We start from the raw sequence: 21,169 nt of genomic DNA, 5'->3' as shown, positions 1-21,169 counted from the left end.
TTTCCATTTGAGAAAATGGTAAAAAAGGTCTTGTCCACGCCATAATGGCAATAATTTACATGCTATTCATCACAGCTCAAAAAGAAATTAGTCAAAGCAAGCTTTCACTGATTTCTTCAGTACAGAATGCACAAATAAATACACATGGGATACCTTAAGAAAAACCAATCGCTTTATTTTTCCTCAATTTATGTTTAGAAAACTGGTCTGAGAAGAGGTTTCATGAGATAGACCAGAGGACTATGTACAAAATCAAGAGTTCTAAACCAATAAGAAAAAGGGCACAATGAAGCACACATCCCCAGGGGCCACGGCAGCCTAGGACCTTCCCATCAGTGGGGAGGCAAGGTCTTTGACGGCTTTTGAGTTCAGCTGAGGGATCATGCTGATCTTCAGGAGTTTGCTGCTTGCATACTTATTCTTGATGGCCTGCAGAAGTCATTTGTGATTAAGCACATGTCAGAAACCCCCACTGATAACTTATTCCTAGTCTAACTCACAACTATCAAAGGTCCGCGGCTACAATCATGATCACAATGACGACACCCAATCGCTGAAGCCAGTGAAAGCTCTGGGCTCATAACATGTGCCTGACCATTTCCTTCCATCCCCATTAATGAATAAAACACAGCTGGTAGCACAGGTGATAGGAACAAATGATTTCAAGGTCCACGTAGCAGGCTTTCTCTCATAGGCTACTAGAGGGATGGGAGGGGGAGATGTGTTTACAACACCTAAGTGCCATCAGGACATAACAGGTTCACCAGGCCTGGCAGCAATAAGTGACAATAAAAGAGGGTGGCAACTAGTGCTTAACAAATCCCAGACAGTCCTCTCAGGACTGAACACACATTACACTTCCATGAAGCAAATCATGTTGTGAGGACACTTGAGACTCTTCTGAGGTTCGAATACCTTGCTCTTTGCCACCACACACTTGGTGAGCTCTGATGTTTGGTGTCACACAAGCACAGGACAGCACTAAGTCTCCTTTGGCTCCTCCTCATAGGTGGGCCATGCAGAGATAGACACCATGCCCTCAGGATGCCCCCTGAATGGGTGTCTTCCCTCTTAACCATGCTTGCTAATTAGGTGTTTTTCCATCATTGCCTCAAAAGACCCTGGACAAAGTCTCTGAGTAACATCACCTGAATACGCAATACTTCCACACCACCATTTGAAGTGGGCCCTCCCTCTTCCCAATCACATGCAGACCAGCCTTCCCTGCTTGCAAAGTGCCCTCCCCAGGATGCTGGTATATAAGCACAGAGTAATTCAATACATTGAGTAACTGACTGGCTGACTGGGATCTGGGCCTAGACATGGCTAGCCTATCGACCTTGTTTCAAATAAAGCTTGCTTTCAGGGTTTATCAGTATGCTCCATACCATACTGTACCAGAAAAATATAAAGGATAAAGGATTTGTGCTAAAACTCCCACGTTATTAATATATTTACATGACAGCACACACACACACCCCACATACACACAAAACCCAGAACCTAAAGCTTTCCACAGCTTAAGAAAACAATAGTACTTACGATGAATTTAGTTAAGTTTTCATTTACTTTCACCACATTCTTGGCCATGTGTTGCATGACTTCCAATACTTCATTCTCTGTGTATCCCGTGTAATACTGCTGCTTTAAGTTCTGAAACACAAGAAGCAGACAGATGTGACTGAGGGGCAAGAGAAAACCTCCACTTCTTTAGAAGAACACATCTTGCACATGATGACATTACTTATGTAAAAGCTGTACAAGAATATTCTTACCTTCTGGAAATTCAATCAAAGCCCTAACCACTCTCACAGTACCAGCAACACTAAAGCAGCCGGTAAATGCAAGATGATTCTGACCCTGAGACCAGACTAAATTAAGACATTGTGAAGCTCTTAGCTAAATCAAGTGCCAAAGGTCCCATAGGATCTTTCAAAGAGGTTGCACACGTAGGAGTCCTTCAAGTAACAACACTGAAAGGGGATGGAAAAAGGAGACACTTAAAACAAAGTGCCCCTTTACAGTGCTGGCCACATCTCACACAACCCTGCATCAAAGCCCTGCCCAGCTGTCTCTGTTATGAGCTCAAGAGCCCAAACAGCCATACTGTCAGTTAGGGAAAGATGTTCGGAAATAAGAAATAAACTGTGCTACAAGCAACAATCTATCAAATCCAGAAGAACTAGGACTACCTATGATTCTCTTGTTGAACCCTGTGTAGTTAAGCACCAAACAGCAGAGAGAACTTAAGACACTACCACACCAAGCCTTGTGACCTAGCCTCCCAAAGAGTAACATTCAAGCAGAAGAACAGCTGTCAATTGATAATAATATGTATCATGTAAGAAGATACATAAATTGGCAGGGCACAGTGGCTCATGCTTATAATCCCAGCACTTTCGGAGGCCAAGGCAAGAAGATCGCTTGAGCTTAAGAGTGTCAGACCAGCTTGGGTAACATTGGGAGACCCTATCTCTATGAAAAATGAAAAATTAGCCAAGCATGGTGGTGTACACCTATAGTCCCAGTTACTTGAGGAGCTGAGGAGGAAGGATTGCTTGAGCCCAGAAGTTTGAGGTGTAATGAGCTATATTAACACCATTGCACTCCAGCCTGGGCAACACAGTGAGACCCTGTCTCAAAAAACAAAAAAAAAAAAAAAAAAAAGAGAAAAGAAAAAAAGGCCAGGCACAGTGGCTCACGCCTGTAATCCCAACACTTTGGGAGGCCGAGGTGGGCGGATCAACTGAGGTGAGGAGTTCGAGACCAGCCTGACCAACATGGTGAAACCCCATCTCTACTAAAAATACAAAAATTAACCGGGCATGGTGGTGTGTGCCTGAGGCAGGAGAATGGCTGGAACCCGGGAGGCAGAGGCTGCAGTGAGCTGAGATCGCATCACTGCACTCCAGTCTGGGTGACAGAGAAAGACTCCGTCTCAAAAAAAAAAAAAAAAAGATATGTCAACTGACTTTATTTAAGAGTTCTGTCACAAAAATTCTAAAAGCGAAAGTACTTTTTTTTATATGCATGGTATAATTGGCAAAATAAACCACAATTTAATCTTTTTTCTTTGAAGACCGGGTCTCAACTCTGTTGCCCAGGCTGGAGTACAGTGGCACTATCAGAGCTCACTGCAGCCTTGACATTCTGGGTTCAAGTGATCCTCCCACCTCAACCTCCCTAGTAGCTGAAACTATAGGTGTGTGTGCCACCATGCCTGGGTAATTTCTCTCTCTCTCTCTTTTTTTTTTTTTTTTTTTTTTTTTGAGACAGAGTCTTGTTCTGTCACACAGGCTGGAGTGCAGTGGTGCAATCTCTGCTCACTGCAACCTCTACCTTCCGGGTTTAGGCAATTCTCGTGTCTCAGCCTCCCGAGTAGCTGAGACTACAGGCATGTGCCACCACGCCCAGCTAATTTTTGTATTTTTAGTAGAGACAGAGTCTTACCATGTTGGCTAGGCTGGTCTCAAACTCCTGGTCTCAAGTGATCCACCCGCCCCAGCCTCCCAAAGTGCTGGGATTACAGGCATGAGCCACTGCGCCCAGCCAGTTTCTCTGTTTTTTGTGGAGGTGAGGTTTCGCCATGTTGCCCAGGCTGGTCTCAAACTGCTGGGCTCAAGCAATCTGTCTGCCTCAGCCTCCAAAAGTGCTGAGACTATAGGTGTGAGCCACTGTGCCCAGTCTACACAATTTAATCCGAAAATACTTTGAGGGGAAGAAAGAGGAAACAAGAGTAAAAACTGAAATAATGCACAATTTCTAGCCTTTAGAAATAAATTCTCAGAAAACTGGGAGAGCGAAGCACATTTAAGAGTAAGGTGACTAAAAATGAGCCATTGGTACCATGTACCAGTGACAGTTTTGCCTCAAATGTTTCATTTATTTAAAAAAATTCCAAATCTACAGAAAAACTGAAAGAATGACCCTCTATATATATCCTTCATGTAGATTGATCAATCATGAACATGTGCCACGTTTCCCTCCTCTCCCTCTCTGTGTATACTCACACACAATTTTTGCTATGCCATTTGAAAGCGATTTGCAGATACCACAGCGCATCCCTGCTAAATGCTTCAGAAGCATATTCTAAAAAGTACATTTTTGTACCTATCCATAACACCATTCTCACATAACAAACACTGTCACCAGTGACTTTTTTTTTTAAGCATCGAGGCAGTTCCTTTTAAAATGTCTCACATTCTGGATTTGCACATTTCCTCATGATTTAATTCATGTCAAACGTTTTGGGCATGAATAGGTGATAATGTATACATGTTACTGCACAACACAGCACGGCAACTCAGGTCATCTGCCAATGGTAATGCTGAGCTTAATCACTGGGTGAAGGTGGAAACCACCAGACCACTTCATCATAGATGTGCAGTTTTGCTACAGAATTAACAAGTATCTATGAGATGATAATTTGAGACCACGTGAATCTTGTTTCCCAAAATTATTCCATCTAATGATTTTTGCATTCATTGATGCACCTTGCTTGAATAAATTATTACATTACAGGTTGAAAATTAGTGGTTTCTAACTCTATCATTCTACTTTAATTAGCTGGTATTCTGATTTTTAAAAATGAACCCCTCTTTTATTTTTTATGTCATTATGGACCCAGGAATCCCTTTTTTTATACACTATAATTTATTACTGTCATTATTCTTTTTAATGCTCTAATTCAGTCAGCCAGAGTCCTTTCAAGCCAGTTCCTATCTCCCTCCTTCCCTTCCTATTTTATTGCGGTGCAATCATAGGTCACTGCAGCCTCCAAATCCTGGGCTCAAGGGATCCTGCCTCAGCCTCCTGAGTAGCTGGGACTATAGGCACATGCTGCCATGACCAGCTCTCCTATGTCCTTTTGATGTGACCTCACTGATCTTTGAGAATTTGTGTGCTATCTGGCACAAATTGTTCTAGGCTCACCTTGTACTTCCCCTGCCATAGCCCTGAAATCAGCAATTTCACTAAACAGCCCTAGTTGCCAGTAGATAATGGTATTTAGTATCCAAGATGTGGGCACTAAATATGCTCACTACTACTGAGTTGTCACTGTTTCTGAGATCCTTTATTATGAATTTGCTGTTATTTCCAAAACATAATAGGGGTTTTCCTTTGTTTTTGTTTTGCTGTTTCCCATGTGAGGACTAACCTTTTGTTTTTAATTGTTAATATTTTCTCCTTAGGCCAGGTACAGTGGCTCATGTCTGTAATCCCAGCACTTTGGGAGGCCAAGGCGAGAAGGTCACTTGAGCCTAGGAGTTCGAGACCAGCCTGGGCAACATAGGGAGAGCCAATCTCTACAAAAAAACTTTAAAATTAGCCAGGCATGACAGCGTGTGGCTGGGTCCCAGTTACGCGGGAGGCTGAAGTGGGAGGATCACTTGAGCCCAGGCAATTGAGGCTGCAGTGAGCTGTGATAGCAGCACTGCACTCCAGCCTAGATGACAAAGCAAGACCCTGTATAATAAAAAATTAATTAATTAATAATTTTAAAAACAAATGTTAGTCCTTAATAACATGAATAAATTTGTTTTATCCTACAATACACATAAACTAGTTCCAAAATTATAATAACAGATTACTATTAACAATGAACCTACTAAGCAAACTTGATGTTACCACTTTAGTCCTTTATTTTGTCATACTTTAAATCCCACTAAGGATGCACCGTCAGAATGCTGTGTTCAGGTTACAGATTTTTTTTTTTTTTTTTTTTTTTTGGAGACAGGGTTTTGCTCTGTTGCCCAGGTTGGAGTGCACTGGCAGGATCACAGCTACTTCAGCCTTGAACTCCTGGGCTCAAGCAATCCTCCTGCCTCAGCCTCCTGAGTAACTAGGACTACAGGTGTGTGCCACCATACCCAGCTAATTTTTTAATTTTTTGTAGAGATGGGGGTCTTGCTATGCTACCCAGGCTGGGCTCAAGCAACAAGTACTTAAATTAATTCTTTCCTCTGTGTTCTGTTACCAATTTCACATGTAGTTACATTGTTTATTTCCACTTAATTACAATTTAAAGTTTGCATAAAGTATTTACATTGTTCAAAAGTCAAAAAAGTTACACTGTATTATAAAGTCAATAAAAGGTTACAATCAGAAATCCTCTCATCCTCAACCTCCACCCTATTCCCACAGAACCCCATAGTTTCCACTTTCATTCTTTCTGGTTTATTCCTCCCGTACCAAAAAATTAACAAATATATAAATATATATACATACACACACTTTCTTGCATAAAATGTAAACTACAATATGCATTGTTTAGGTGAACAGCTCCACCACGCCACCCTGGTGACCTGGCCTATATCCATATAGGCCACACAGGCCAAGGCCTGAACCACAGCTGATCTGTCCCGGCAAAATGCTTTGTGATCCTCCTGGAAAAGGAGGAGATGGCAGGTGTGGGCAGAGCTGCCGCCCAGCCATCTCCCACTCACCTCCCTATCTTCCCTGAGAGGCTGTCACAAGACAGCTTCTTCTTTTTTATATTTTTTTGGAGACAGAGTCTCGCCCTGTCCCCCAGGCTGGAGTGCAGTAGCACGATCTTGGCTCAATGCAACTTTTATCTCCCGGGTTCAAGTGATTCTTATGCCTAGGCCTCCCGAGTAGCTTGGATTACAGGCAGCTGCCAGCATGCCTCACTAATTTTTGTATTTTTAGTAGAGATGGGGGTTTTGGCATGTTGGCCAGGCTGGTCTCCAACTCCTGACCTCAGGTGATGTGCCCACCTTGGCTTCCCAAAGTGCTGGGATTACAGGCATGGCACCCGGCCAAGACAGCTTCGTATTCCCTAGGTTCTGATGAGGTTTTCTACTGTGCTGCTCTCAGGGTATAGTTGCAGACTAGAAGACTGCTTAGCAGTGGTCTAGAACTGGCTTCTCCACAACAGTGTACCTGTGACTTGCATTGCAGCCATCCAGCTCCATTTGTTTCCACATTATCCTTTTTGCCATGTGAAACAAAGACCCAGGGAGCTGCCATCCTTGGCTACTCTTCTGAATCTACAAGTGGCTCATTCTATTCTTACTGGCTAAATCAGTCAGGCCTTGGCCTTCCTTTGTCTTGTGTGCTTGACAACTTGCTTGTTTCACTTAACATAATATCTAAGAAATTATACATATCAGTTCTTAGTGGACTTCCTCATTCTGTACAACTCTATACTGCATACATGCACCTTAGTATATATAGTCAACTCACTTCTATTTGAACTGTTCCAAGTAGCTTGCTTGCTTTCTTTCCCAAGAGACAAGGGTCTCTCTATGTTTCCCAGGCTAGACTTGAACTCCTGGGCCTGGGCTCAAATGATCCTCCTCCCTCAGCCTCCCAAGTAGCTAGAACTACAGGCACAAGCCCCCATGCCCCTCTCCAAGTAGCTTTCCTTTAGGCCTTTGGACTTTAAACAATTGCTTCAGGCCAGACACAGTGGCTCATACCTGAAATCCTAGCACTTTGGGAGACCAAGGTGGGCCGACTGCTTGAGTCGACTTTGAGGCTAGCCTAGACAACATGGCAAAACCCTGTCCCTACAAAAAAATTTACAAAAATTAGCAAGGCATGGTCATGTGTGCCTGTAGTCCCTGCTACTCCGGAGGCTGAGGTAGGAGGATTACTTGAGCCTGGGAGGTCAAGGCTGCAGTGGGCTGTGATGGCACCACCACACTCCAGCCTATGCGACAGATTGAGACCCTGTCTCAAAAACAAAACAAAACCAATTGCTTCAAGGATAGAGTTGTAAAAATGCTAAGGCCTTTCATATTATGAAGGACTAAAATATAGCCTAATTAGTTTCTTCTTAAATCCACCACTCACCCATTTGCCTTGTCCTAGAACCTTCTGAGACAAGCAGGAAGCAGCTGCTGCTACCTTAGAAGGATGATAATGCACCATATCGTAGTCGATGAGAGTCAGCTCCATCAAATATTTGGCTAAAGTGTGCTGTTCAACATCAACCTAAGAAAGAACAGCAAGGGACAGTAAGAATCACAACTGTAATTACTGTCTTGCAAAATTCTGCGTGAAGGCCTAGGAACTCCAATTCACTTAACTTGCTTATCCTTCTCAAGAATTACTCTATTCCACACTATGTTGTAAACATAGATCATGAGGCCTTTTCTCTTAAGAACTGATGAGGAAAGCATTAAGACTTATCTAAAGGATGCATCCTATAAATAAGCTTTACTTTAATTAGGTCAAGGTTTCTGGGATGAGACACCAAGCAAAAATAGTCTCTTACAGAGTTGGAGGCACTTACCTCCCCGGCTTTTGATGCTCGCCTTAAGAAGTGTAGTGGCAAGGGTCGACCCAACTCAAATTTCAATTCTTTCAAAATTAGAGTTTCCATTTCTCGGATTTGGGAACTGGTATAAGCATTGTCTGTGATGTAAACAAAGTCTTCAATATTTGGAGAAAACATCTCCTCATACTTGGAAGCCAAGAGCAGAGCAGTAATCCCAACTAATTGAAGCTTCTTCCGGGAAACTGGCTGAACCTAATGGAAAATTAATATATCAAAAGTCACACCTAACAAGAAGAGTGAAGCTTTACGTGGGAGATGGGGAAAGGAAACCAAGTCCTGGAAAAGTGCACATTGTCTTTGCTCATAAGGGCACAGGAGACCTGACTGTTCTACCACTGATTATGACACTTATCCGTAATTGAGCACTGTGTGCTAGGCACAGTGCTAAGATTCTAACATATTATCTCATCCAATCCTCATAAAAATTCTAGAAAGGACATATTTTATTCCTCAGTTACAAATAGATGTCCTTAGAACAGATTCAGACACCATGCCAAGATCATTCAATTGCCAAGAAGGGAAGAATCCAAGCCTGAATACCAAGCTCCTAGTCACTCTTCCCACAACCTCATGCTGACTTGAGTATCTGTGGCAGCCCTGACCTGACACACTAAGCATGGTCTGAATAGAAATGAGGCCAAAGAAAAAAGTGAGAATTTAATGGATGGCTCATTTCCTTAATCCTTACCAAAAGCATACCCATTATTCAGCTTAGAAAATCTTTCACTAATGCATTGGAGTCAGGAAGACTCTCAGACTAGGATAAAGCGTTTCCCTTAATTGCTTTTTTTTTTCCTCCCAAACTAGGACTCTGTATTTTTCTTGCTTCAATTCTCATTATTAAAAATCTACCACGGCTGGGCACAGTGGCTCATGCCTATAATCCCAACACTTTGGGAGGCCGAGGTGGGCGGATCACTTGAGCTAAGGAGTTCGAGACTAGCCTGAGCAACATGGCAAAACCCCATCTCTATAAAAAAATCAAAACCTTAGCTGGGCGTGGTAGCATATGCCTGTAGTCTCAGCTACTTGGGAAGCTGAGGCAGAAGGATTGATTGAACCTAGGAAGTTGAGGCTACAGTGAGCCCAGATTGTGTCACTGAACTCCAGCGTGGGCAACAACAGAATAAAACCCTGTCTCAAAAAAATAAAAAATAAAGAAACCTACCTAAAATACTGTTGTGCTTCCCTGCCCAAAGAGGAATGCATGCTACCTGGGATTTTGCAGTATCTCAGGGCCATTATTGTAAAGCAATTTTTATTACATTGTTTGGACAGAATTTGTGCCTGACCTAAACCCCTATCCTGAATGTTGACTTTCAATAAATAAAACCTTATCTGCAGGGCTATTGTTTGGTAGATAACACACTGGCAATTTATATCTGCTGTCTCTTCTAACAGGTCAGGGGCTGTGCATTACCCATTCATAAATATGATGAAGATTATTTTTGCCTCTTATTTTCTTATATTACTCTTTATTACACTACATTCTCCGTCCACTCCACACACAACCCCTGCTCCTTTAAAAAAAAAACAAATACTGCCACCTTCTTCTTCTACAGTGATTCAATGACATAGTTGGCTGGAAATGTGGAGGTTCTCCAGCCAAACTCATCGTTTTTCAGATGAGGAAACTTAAAATTTAACACCAAAGAGCACCAAACTATGGAAATTGTGCAAACAGGCCCAGAAAACCAGCATCCAAAGGCACTACAGGCTTCAGATGGACTTTCAGCCCAACTGATGGTATATTTCCTCTGATGAAGGATTGTGGCAATGCAATATTTCCCCCAAGTACTTTTTAGCTGGCTGGCCTTACAGAAATGCCCAATATTGGTCAGCATCATCAAAGGCTTGACACACTTGGATTACTTCCCTTTTTAGTCCCTAAAGTTCTTTGGCTTCTCACAATTTGATTTTTGGTCTTTTTTTCAGAAGTACCCACTTTAGTTTTCTATCCCCCAAGCATAAATGCAATGTTCAATGAGCCACTGGCGTGAAGTCCCTGAAGCCACACCTACCTGTAAAAATCGATCCATAATGGCAATGCACATGTACAGAGTCTCCTGCAGAAGCCTAAACTTGGAGTGGACTTGCACCAGCCAATCCACTAGGATGGCACGCATGCGTCCATTTATATCTCTTCCATCTAAGAAATGTGGGTTTATGGACTGCAAAACCTGTGGGTAGAATCAAAAGTTTAAAATCTGACCTTGTTTCCTTCCCAGCTGTGTGGTAAATTCCACATTGCTTATACAGCCAAAACACAAAGGCCCACCTACCTCCAGCTGCCTGAGATACTGATAGATATCCTTAACGTAGTCACTGCAGAGCTGAGGGTTCTCCCAATCTTCGTTATCAATGTCCTCGATTTTGCAGAGCAAGGCATCAGAAAAAGCTTGGCAGAGATTCTCTTCCTTCATGGAGATATCCTCAGGTGTGGGAGAAGGACCCTACACCAACAAATTAAGGCACATGTAGGAGCAGCCTTAACCACAAATACATGCAGAGCCAACTGGCTTAAATATCAATATCATACACACATCTGAAATATGTTAAAGACAAAACAAATTTCATAGCAAGAGGTGAATAATTCAAGATATAGTATGTGAAGTTCTTCAAGAGACACTTCTCTGTTTACAACTCTCTAATTTCACTCAAACTGAAAACTTAAGTCCTCCCAATGGCCTACAGACCTTATATAATCTGGCCCTCCCCAGTTCCCTCACTGACCCATCTCCTGCTTCTCTCCCTTGACTGCTTCACTCAAGCCAGGCTCTTCTTACCCAGAATGCTCTTGCCCCTATGTCCATATGGGTAATTCCCTTACTTCAAGTTTTGTTTAAATGTTACATTCTCAATGGGGTCTATCCTAACTCCTATTTAAAATTATCAGGCCATGCACGATGGCTCACGCCTGTAATTCTAGCACTTTGGGAGGCCAAGGCAGGTGGATGGCTTGAGCCCAGGAGTTCAAGACCAGCCTGGCCAACATGGCAAAACCCCATCTCTGCTTTAAAAATACAAAAACTAGGTGGGTGTGATGGTGCGCCCCTGTAGTCCCAGCTACTCAGGAGGCTGAGGCAGAGGTTGCAATGAGCCAAGATCACGCCACTACACTCCAGCCTGCGCTGGACGGAACAAGACTCTGCCTCAAAACCAACCAAATAAACAAAAAACAAAATTATCACCTGCCTCCAATCCCTGTCCTCCCACCCTACCCATATGTCTCATCTCATAAAACCTATACTTCTAAAATTCTATAGTTTATATAGTATGTGTATTATTCTGTGTTTTTTCTCATAAAACCTATACTTCTAAAATTCTATAGTTTATATAGCATGTGTATTATTTTCTGTCTACCTCTGCCAGAATGTAAGCTCTAAAAGCTTACATTTATTTAATTGGTTTTGCCCACTAAGGTACCTCAAACATCTATATAATCCCTGACACGTAGTAGGTGCTCAATAAATCAAAGAAACTTGACCACCTTGGTTCAAAGATTACTGGAGCTGATTATTCTACTTCAGTAGCAGCCTCTTCTGCAGTATAATGTTTTCTTCTCTTCAACTAATTTATTCTAAATTGAAAAATTGGCAACTAAAAAGGAGAAAAGCATATTGCAGTCTATAAATAAAATAGGAGAAGGGAGCGAAGACTGAGCAAGTTCACAACTCAGTATTGCACTTTCGTATGCTCACTGGGTAATTATTTATAAAAATTACGCAAATTAAAAATTTATAAAGTAGTTAAAACAAGTATTTACTAATGAAAGATAAATAAATCATTGCTTTTTTAAATTTTTTTTTTTTTGAGATGGAGTCTCGCTCTGTCGCCCAGGCTGGAGCGCAGTGGCACGACCTTGGCTCACTGCAAGCTCCGCCTCCCGTGTTCACGCCATTCTCCTGCCTCAGCTTCCGGAGTAGCTGGGACTACAGGCGCCCACCACAACACTCGCCTAATTTTTTGTATTTTTAGTAGAGACGGGGTTTCACCGTGTTAGCCACGATGGTCTCAATCTCCTGACCTTGTGATCCACCCACCTCGGCCTCCCAAAGTGCTGGGATTACAGGCTTGAGCCACCACACCCAGCCAAACCATTGCTTTCAAAAAAAAAAAGTACTTCTCCAAGTAAAACCTAACAAGATGCCAAGCTATACAAATACATATTAAGGTAATGAAATATTTTTTAAAAAGAGGAGGCGGCCAGGCCTGGTGGCTCACGCCTGTAATCCCAACACTTTGGGAGGCCAAGGTGGGCGGATCACAAGGTCAGAAGTTTGAAATCAGCCTAACCAACATGGTGAAACCCCGTCTCTATTAAAAATACAAAAATTAGCTGGGCCCGTGGTGTCACACATCTATAATCCCAGCTACTCAGGAGGCTGAGGCAGGAGAATCTCCTGAGGCAGGAGAATCGTTTGAACCTGGGAGGCAGAGGTTGCAGTGAGCCAAGATCACGCCACTGCACTCCAGCCTCGGTGACAGAGTAAGACTCTGTCTCAAAAAAAAAAGACAATTTTAATTTACAGTAAAGCTCAATGATTATAATTTCCAGTCTTCGAGGATGCATCAATAACAACAATAACAAAAAAAAAAAGAGCAGTTTAAAACATGTCCTCCCCTCTTAAATCAAAGGTCTTAAACTGAGGAAGGACCAGGTGAGCAAGAGCTATGCAGGCATGCATGCCATTTATTCAAGAATTTGAGAACCCAGGCCAAGTGCGGTGGTTCACACCTGTAATCCCAGCATTTTGGAAGGCTGAGGCAGGTGGATTGCTTCAGCTCAGGAGTTCGAGGCCAGCTTGGGAAACATGGCAAAATTTCGCCTCTACAAAAAATACAAAAATTAGCCAGGCATGTTGGCGCACACTTCTTGTCCCAGCTACTTGGAGGCTGAAATGGGAGAATCACCTGAGCCCAGGAGATCAAAACTGCAGTGAGCCGTGATTATGCCACTGTACTCCAGCCTAGAGACAGAGTGAGACTCTGTCAAAAAAAAAAAGAAAGAAAAGAAAAGAATAGAATAGAATTTGGGAACCTGGAAACCTCAAGGAGCTAGAACAAATGAGTAGAGGTACCCAGGGTACCAGAGATGGTAAGACCTTAAGGAAGATGAACAGGCAAAAGGAAACCAAAGAAAATCAAGGCAATTCTGGGAACTGCAAATTGATTTGAGATGTCAGCAGGATAGCCTGTGAGGTAGGAGAAGATGAGCTGAAAAGCTGAACAAGAGCCAAGCTAAGAAGCTTAGATTTTATCCAAATGTTAAGGTGAAAAACTGAAGGAGTTTAGCAAGTGACTAGAATCAGATTTGCACTGTAATAAGCATATGCAGCTTCAGTTGAAGGTTAACTTTTTCAAGGATAAGCATTATCACCCACCCCTGGAAGGGCAGTCAATAACAAAAAGTCTGGTTTAAGGAGACAGAGGTTATCATGTGCTATCATACCACTTTAGAATATTTTTCTGGCTCCTATTCAGAAGTGCAACTGAGTTTAGCCATATCCAAAAGCCACCAGGGGCTGGGCGTGGTGGCTCACATCTGTGATCCCAGCACTTTGGGAGCCCAAGGTGGGAGGATTGCTTGTGCGCAGGAGTTTGAGTCCAACCTGGGCAACATAGTGAGATCTTCTCCATCAATCAAGCAGTCAACCACAAAAGCCACTAGGATAAGACAAAGATTCTTGCCTGGCCCTTAATTTAGAATTCCTTGAAAGCATTCATTTTGAACTCCAACATAATGTAATTATTGTAAGACCCTTTCTAAAATCCTACTCATCTGGTCAGGTAATCTGTTCTAGCTATGACTCCTCAGTACCTCTCATAACCATGCATCTCTCTTTGTGACAGATGAAGCCATGCTTTTACTTCTATGTCCTCCAACTTGACTGGGAGCTCCTCTAGACAGAATCGATGGTTTATTCAACTTGTTTCCCCAGTGTCCAGCAAACATGGGACTAGTAGAAAGCCTTCCATGTCCTTTCTAACTACTGTGTTTACCAAAGCCTCATTAATCAGCAAAAAACACCATTTTCTCCAAAACCTGCAGGATAATAAGCTTCTATGACTACTGTAAAGTGCTGGAACTCTTCCGAGGTCTCAGCCAGGGCACTTTGTGATTCAGTTGTGTCAACTGCTACAAACAAAGAAACCTGCCCTCCAGTTTTGCAAAAAGGATAGTATAAATTTGGTTAGAAGACAGGGAACATCTCCTAACATGGACACATGTATTATGTTATCATCTTTCCAGGAAAATTGCTAGAAGCCTGTGCACTCAAGTGGCATTTCCACACCTCCAGGGATTGGCTCTAAAGAACAGTGATAACCGTGCAGATAGAGCAGGTGACAAAGTGAAAGCCAGGAAGCTGACCAGACACAGGCAGGCAGAGGGACTCACCTGCCAGGTGGGGCTCTACCTAAATCGTGGACTTAGAGATTCCTTCACTACTGTCTTTCTCAGAGGGAAATCTATTTGAATTGGAAATAATTGTTGTTCATCAATTCCTGATAACTTCTAAATCTAGAACATGTAGCTATATGTTTCAACCCTGGAATTGATTTTTATATGAACTGAGCTACGGGTCCATAATGCTTTATCTCAAACAGTGGCCTCAATTTTGCCAGGAAGCAAGAGAAAAAGGAGTCAGCCAAGGAGTAAAGGAAACACAAAAAGGGTGAAGTTATGGAGGTCACAGGAGGAAACTATTTTTCCCTTTGTTTCTTTTGTAACATATTTATGGTTTTTGCTTAAAAAAAAAAAGGCCTTCTTTTCTTCTTCTCTAACTTGAACAGTAATATGTACCCATGGTAAAAGTTTGAAGTTTTTTTTTGTTTGTTTTGTTTTGTTTGTTTGTTTGTTTTGAGACGGAGTCTCGCTGTCGCCCAGGCTGGAGTGCAGTGGCACGCTCTCGGCTCACTGCAGGCTCCGGCCTCCAGGGTTCACGCCATTCTCCTACCTCAGCCTCCCGAGTAGCTGGGACTACAGGCGCCCGCCACCTCGCCTGGCTAATTTTTTGTATTTTTAGTAGAGAAGGGGTTCCACTGTGTTAGCCAGGATGGTCTCGATCTCCTGACCTTGTGATCCACCTGCCTCGGCCTCCCAAAGTGCTGGGATTACAGGCATGAGCCACCGTGCCAGGCCAAAGTTTGAAGTTTTAAGGAAGAAAATGAAAGTCAATCTTAAGTCCAACATAATACTAAAAAATAACTACCATCAATATTCTGCATGCAAATGTACATTTTAAAAGCAAATCTGGGGTTGCACTGTTTATATACTGTTATAATCTCATTTTTCCACTTAATGTTACAAGCATTTTGATGCCTTTAAATATTCTACTAAAACATGATATTTATGGCTGCATAGTATTTCCTTAAATGGATTTAACTAAGGTATTTCTCTACTCTATAAGAGACACTCATCATAGCACTATCTAAAAGTACTTGATTATCCCTCTGATCATTTTCTTTGGATAAAAAACAAAGCTACTGGGTATGGAGAATAACCATTTGAAATATACTACCGCCAGGCGCGGTGGCTCACACCTGTAATCCCAGCACTTTGGGGGGGCGGGGGCAGGTGGATCACCTGAGGTCAAGAGTTCGAGACCAGCCAGGCCAACATAGTGAAACCCATCTTTACTAAAAAATCAGCTGGGCGTGGTAGCGTGCACCTGTAATCCCAGCTACTCGGGAGGCTGGGACAGGAGAATCGCTTGAACCCGGGAGGCAGAGGTTGCAGTGAGCAGAGATCGAGCCACTGCACTGCAGCCTGGGCGACAGAGCAAGACTCCGTCCCCCCAAAAAATATATATATATACTGCCAAATCACCCTCCTGCGATGTGGGAGGAACCACATTCAAACCATTACCCATGTAAAACACTGCACAACTACTAAGAGATCAAGGTCTGAAAACCAGCCTCTGGGTTTGGCTTTTAGGAGGTCACTATTATAGAAACCCTCTAGGGAAGGCTTTTTAAGTGAAGTCCCATCTCAACTATTTGTTCTAAGCTTTAGTTCTCATAAAGAGCAAAGAGCTTTCAACCATCATCTCTGTGAAGAAAGCTGACAAATCTGCTGCTTGCCTTCAGATGGTTGCTGCCACATTTCCAACTGCATTTCCAGGCAGATGTCCCTCGGTTACCTCAACAAATCGGAAGCCAAACAGGATACCTTTACCAAAGCTACCGCCCTCTCCTGACTTTCCTACTTTTTGTTCATTTATTGCATAAATGGTTTATTTAATATCCAGGTGGATAACGACACCACTCCTGCAGTGCAAGCCATGTGTCCAAAGTATTCTTTCCTAAATACAAGATGATGTCCCTGAAAGACATTCTGAGACATCCTAACACATTTGATGTTGTTTCTTCATACCCACGATTGATACTGGTGTACGGGTAGGCACTTAGGGAAGATCTGGGCTAGCTCCAGATCCTCATCAGCTCTTGCTTGGACAAGTGCAATACCTCCTAACTTACCTCCCTACATTGTTTTCATCATTTTGGTACTCCTCAAAACTTTGTTTCCTCAAGCCTAATGGGATAAAAATCCAAATTCCAAGACCTTCAAATCCAACTGCAACCTTCTTCCCAGTCTTATCTTCTGGTTCCTCACTCAAGCCGCCTGACTCAGTTAAGTCTTTCAGACTCCTTAACGAAAGGACATGATTATAGGTCCGTATCTGCTTTGGTACCTTGATCTTTGTTGCTACTTTGTTCTCCAAAAAGGTGCCCTTTCCTATCAGCTATCAGCTTCTCTCTACCCCTAAAAATCTCACTCACTCCATGAATTTTCCGAACCATTCTGTCCTTTATTTGGGTATTAAGGTAATTAACTTCATTATTCAGGGTCGTAATTTTTTTTTTTTTTTTTTCAGAGACAAGGTCTTGCTCCATTGTCCAGGCTAGAGTGCAGTGGCACAATTATAGCACATTGCAGCCTTGAATTCCTGGCCTCAGGCGATCCTCCTGCCTCAGCCTCTCAAAGTGCTGAGATTACAGGCATAAGCCACCATGCCCAGCTTCAAGGTCATAATGTTAAGTTAAAAGGTGTATACAGTCATTTCCTACACTACTGCTTCAAAGCAGAGCTCCAGCTATGAATGTTCGTCAAAAGGTACAGCAATGATAAAGGCACCCTTGTAGTCTGGCTAAAAACAGGCTACCTCATTAAATACGTTTGTAAATTCAGAACTTCCTACCTTTGGAGCCAACATTTCCATCTGTACTGGTTTGACAGAAGCAGTAGGTTTCAGTTGTTTGTTGACATTTGTTGTTTTGGTGGGTTGAACTGGAACTTTGGTGTTCTGAGCTTTCTATAAGGCAAAAGAAACATGAATAGGGCAAGACAGCCAGCGTTGTGGGACTCAGCACTACACAGAATCGGCCTCTTTATTCACATTCAGTCTTCATCATTGTTACCTTAGCTACTTGTGCTGCTCTGGTTGTAACTCTATTTCCAATTTCTTCTAAAACAGTTCGCCTAATAGTCACATGACTCTTAACTTTAGAATTAACTCCTGTGTCAATATTCTCCAAATTACTGGACACCTGAAAAAAAAAAAAAAGTAATGAAACCTTGAAAGAATTTGAAATACTTTGCTAATGTTAGATATTCAAATTTAGAATTGCTTTGGGAAAGGACAATACGTCAAGATCTATTTGCAAGATGGAAAAGGTACATTTCAGGAAGTCTAAAAACGCTATTTGTGATTAATAACATCACTCTAAATTAGGTAAATCACCCATCTACTTTATCTGTAATAAAGATCCTCCCATTAACCTTGCAAAGCTATTCTGAGTATTCAAGTAGGCCTGTAAGAGAACTTCAAAGCTTATTAGTATTTAATGATTATTTCTCATATAGTACCCATATCACTTGTTAGAGATCCCTGCAAGTTAAAGGCATATACTTAAAAACCTTCCTTTACAGAGCTTGGTAAAAAGTAAATTAAGATGAAAAATAATAAAGCTATAATATTAATAGTTAATAATAGGTCTGGTTGTTTAAAAACCAGATGTTTAAAACCTAAACTAGCTTTGATTCTTATGACATTTTACAAATAAGAAATGCTCCTGTATGCATGATCTTTTAGAACTACAGCTTTTTAAAATGAGGTTGCCATAGAATGGATTTTCTCTTATATTAAGGATATTTAGAATGGAAGTAGTTTTCTTGGGTAATATAGTTTTAGCTCCCAAACTCACGGAAGGTTGGAATTGTATGAAATAAAAATTGTCAGTTGACCTTAACCTGCTTTAGACATAATGTGCTTGGAAATAAAACTTGCTAGGAAAAGCAACTCATACCAAAAAAGCTTATTATAGAAGTGATAAACATTTCATTAAAAAAGAAAAAAGCGAAAAACCAGCATGTCCTATCCCTGAGAGTTCAGGGTCCCGAATCTAATAAAACTCCCAACAAGGGGTTTGAGTGGATCTACCAGGCAGAGAGGGGCCACGGAAACTCAAGCCTTCCCTGAACAGAAAGGTTTTGACTATTAAATAACGTTATAGAATACATTATTATAAAAAATTACTTGTCGGTTGGACTTAGATCCACAAAAGGATATTAATTAAATGCTGAATGTATTCAATCTATTAGGATTCTTAAAAGTCACACTTCAGTTTCTTCCAGCAGCAACTGCCAATCTGAAAAACTGTTTGAAAATGTAATGCTTATGGGTAGAAGCCTGGTAATGTGACTAAATTTAAATTCATCTGGATAGGAAAATTGGCAGCTTTTATCTAACCTTATAGCCAAGATGATGGAACTCAGGTGTGTCAGGGCCCTCTAGCTTTCAGCAAAGGAAAAAAGTAGGTCCCGGTACAATTCAAGCCCACAGGAAAAATATCCAAAACACCATAACACTTTGATCTCTGCAAGGATGAAATAAATGAATTTGGACCCTTTTCTCTCAGTCTGCCACATTGGTCCAAATTATATTCAAAAATCTCTGTTACATTTGAGTAAAGAAATTAATTTTTTAAGGGGACAAACCCATTTATTAGTGAACGTAGCATGGAAGACTTAGCGTGCAGAAATAAATGGGAAACTCATACAAAAAGAAATGTGAACAATCTGAAAAACAGCCTGGCAGTTGCCTGATGAAACACGCAGCACACTTTACTGCCTACAGAACCCTTCCAGTCCTCCTCCCAGCCCCCATCACAGATCCCTTAGTTGGCAAGGAGTTGTAAGAAAGGGGGAGGGAAATCCCAGGAACGTGGAAGTAGCTAACTCTCTAGCAATGAAGAGCACTCGGGGATCGCTCGCTGAGTACTAGGCCTAGTGCTCTGGGGGCTCACGTGACAGGTGCCATCTCGGAAGCACTTTCCTACACTTCTCCCACCCCGGGGCAGGGAGGGGTTAGAGGAGGGCGGAATCCAGACGGGGAAAGGCCGGCCGGAGAGGACCGGCCGTAGGGCCAGGGACGCGGGCGAAGCGGTGAGCTCCGGAGAAGAGAAAAGCAGCCCCGGTTGGAACGGAGAAGCTCGGAGCAGATGAGAGAAGCGACAGGGGAGCTGTGGGGCCGACGGACTCGCCTCTGAGAGCGGTCCCCGGGCACACTCACCGTCGGGCGTCGGAGCAGCGCCATGAGGGACGGGGAAGGCAAGCGTGCCAGCCCGGCCCAGGGAGGGACGCGGACTGAAAAGGGAGGGCACTAGCGTACGAGGCGCCGTTAGGACTGCTCTCCGAGCCCGCAGCGCTGGGGATCTTCGACGCTGTAGTCTTGTTCCAGGATTCAAATACCGCGTCGCTTGCGCCCCATTGGGCGGCCCTGCGCACGGCACGCTCTTCTCATTGGCCAACACCAGATGCACTCTCGCACTCTCATTGGCTGAATTTTCTTAGACCCGTTTGATTGTCACAACAGCCGGTTGGGGAGTTTTTTCTGCCTACAGTCTTTTAAAAAAAAAAAATCCCAGTCTCTGAGACAAACAAAAAGGAACTGTCTCATTGGGAAAACAGACGTAGGACGCCTCTGAATTTTGACAAGGCCTCATCTACGAATTTCTCTCCACGTTTGTACTGGGTGGGCGGAAGTTGGTTGGCCTTTATTCCTCTTCTGGCGTGTTGGGGTTTAGGTTGTGTTGGCCTGGGTGCAGGAACCGGCCCCTCCGGGTTGCTCAGGGATGCAGTGTGTTAGGTGGTTGAGATGCAAAAGTGTCCTATAAAAAAAAAAAAAAAAAATAGAATAATGGCGTTTACTCAAAAACCCAAATTCTCAAGTGAGGCAAAAAAAAAAAAAAAAAGATAAAAGAGATTTGTGTGACTGGTGATTCATGTAAGTTCTCCATTGTATTCCCAACACCTAGTATATCGTTTGTCGTATATGGTTGGTGCTCAATAAATATTCGTCTAATAATCAGCCCAAGTAAAAAATTCATGTCTAAGACCCCAAAAGCAAATGCAACAAAAACAAAAATACATAAATGGGACCTAATTAAACTAAAAAGCTTCTGCACAGCAAAAGAAATAATGGACAACCACAGATTAAGAGAAAATATTTGCAAACTATGCATCGGAAAAAGGCCTAGTATCCAGAATCTACAAGGAGCTCAAATCAGCAAGAAAAAAAATAATGCCATCAAAAAATGGGCATAGGACATGAATAGATATTTCTCAAAAGACATTCAAATGGCCAACAAATACATGAAAAAATGCTCAACATCACTGATCATCGAAGAAATGCAAGTTAATACCACAAGGAGATACCACCTTACTCCTGCAAGAATGGCCATCATTAAAAAGTCAGAAAAAAGGGCCAGGCGCAATGGCTCACACCTGTAATCCCAGCACTTTGGGAGGCCAGGTGGGCAGATCATTTGAGCCCAGGTGTTCAAGACCAGCCTGGGCAA

General features: G+C 42.4%; 1 protein-coding gene across 1 annotated transcript; it reads right to left on the bottom strand.

Moving 5' to 3' along the window:
• Positions 1-150: 150 nt before the first annotated feature.
• Positions 151-20,229, bottom strand: CCNB2 (cyclin B2). Its single transcript, XM_054451268.2, has 9 exons — positions 19,882-20,229; positions 17,729-17,857; positions 17,509-17,622; positions 10,588-10,758; positions 10,327-10,485; positions 8,261-8,497; positions 7,819-7,959; positions 1,543-1,653; positions 151-429 (listed from the first exon to the last, which is right to left on the bottom strand). The coding sequence occupies exons 1-9, from the start codon at positions 19,903-19,905 to the stop codon at positions 319-321; spliced, it is 1,197 nt and encodes a 398-aa protein (XP_054307243.1). The 5' UTR covers positions 19,906-20,229; the 3' UTR covers positions 151-318.
• Between the last annotated feature and the right edge of the window lie 940 nt (positions 20,230-21,169).

Source organism: Pongo pygmaeus, chromosome 16, assembly GCF_028885625.2.
Source record: "Pongo pygmaeus isolate AG05252 chromosome 16, NHGRI_mPonPyg2-v2.0_pri, whole genome shotgun sequence".
NCBI classification, from domain to species: domain Eukaryota; kingdom Metazoa; phylum Chordata; class Mammalia; order Primates; family Hominidae; genus Pongo; species Pongo pygmaeus.
Note: the sequence above shows the minus strand (reverse complement) of the source record. Positions and strands in the feature narration are given on the sequence as shown.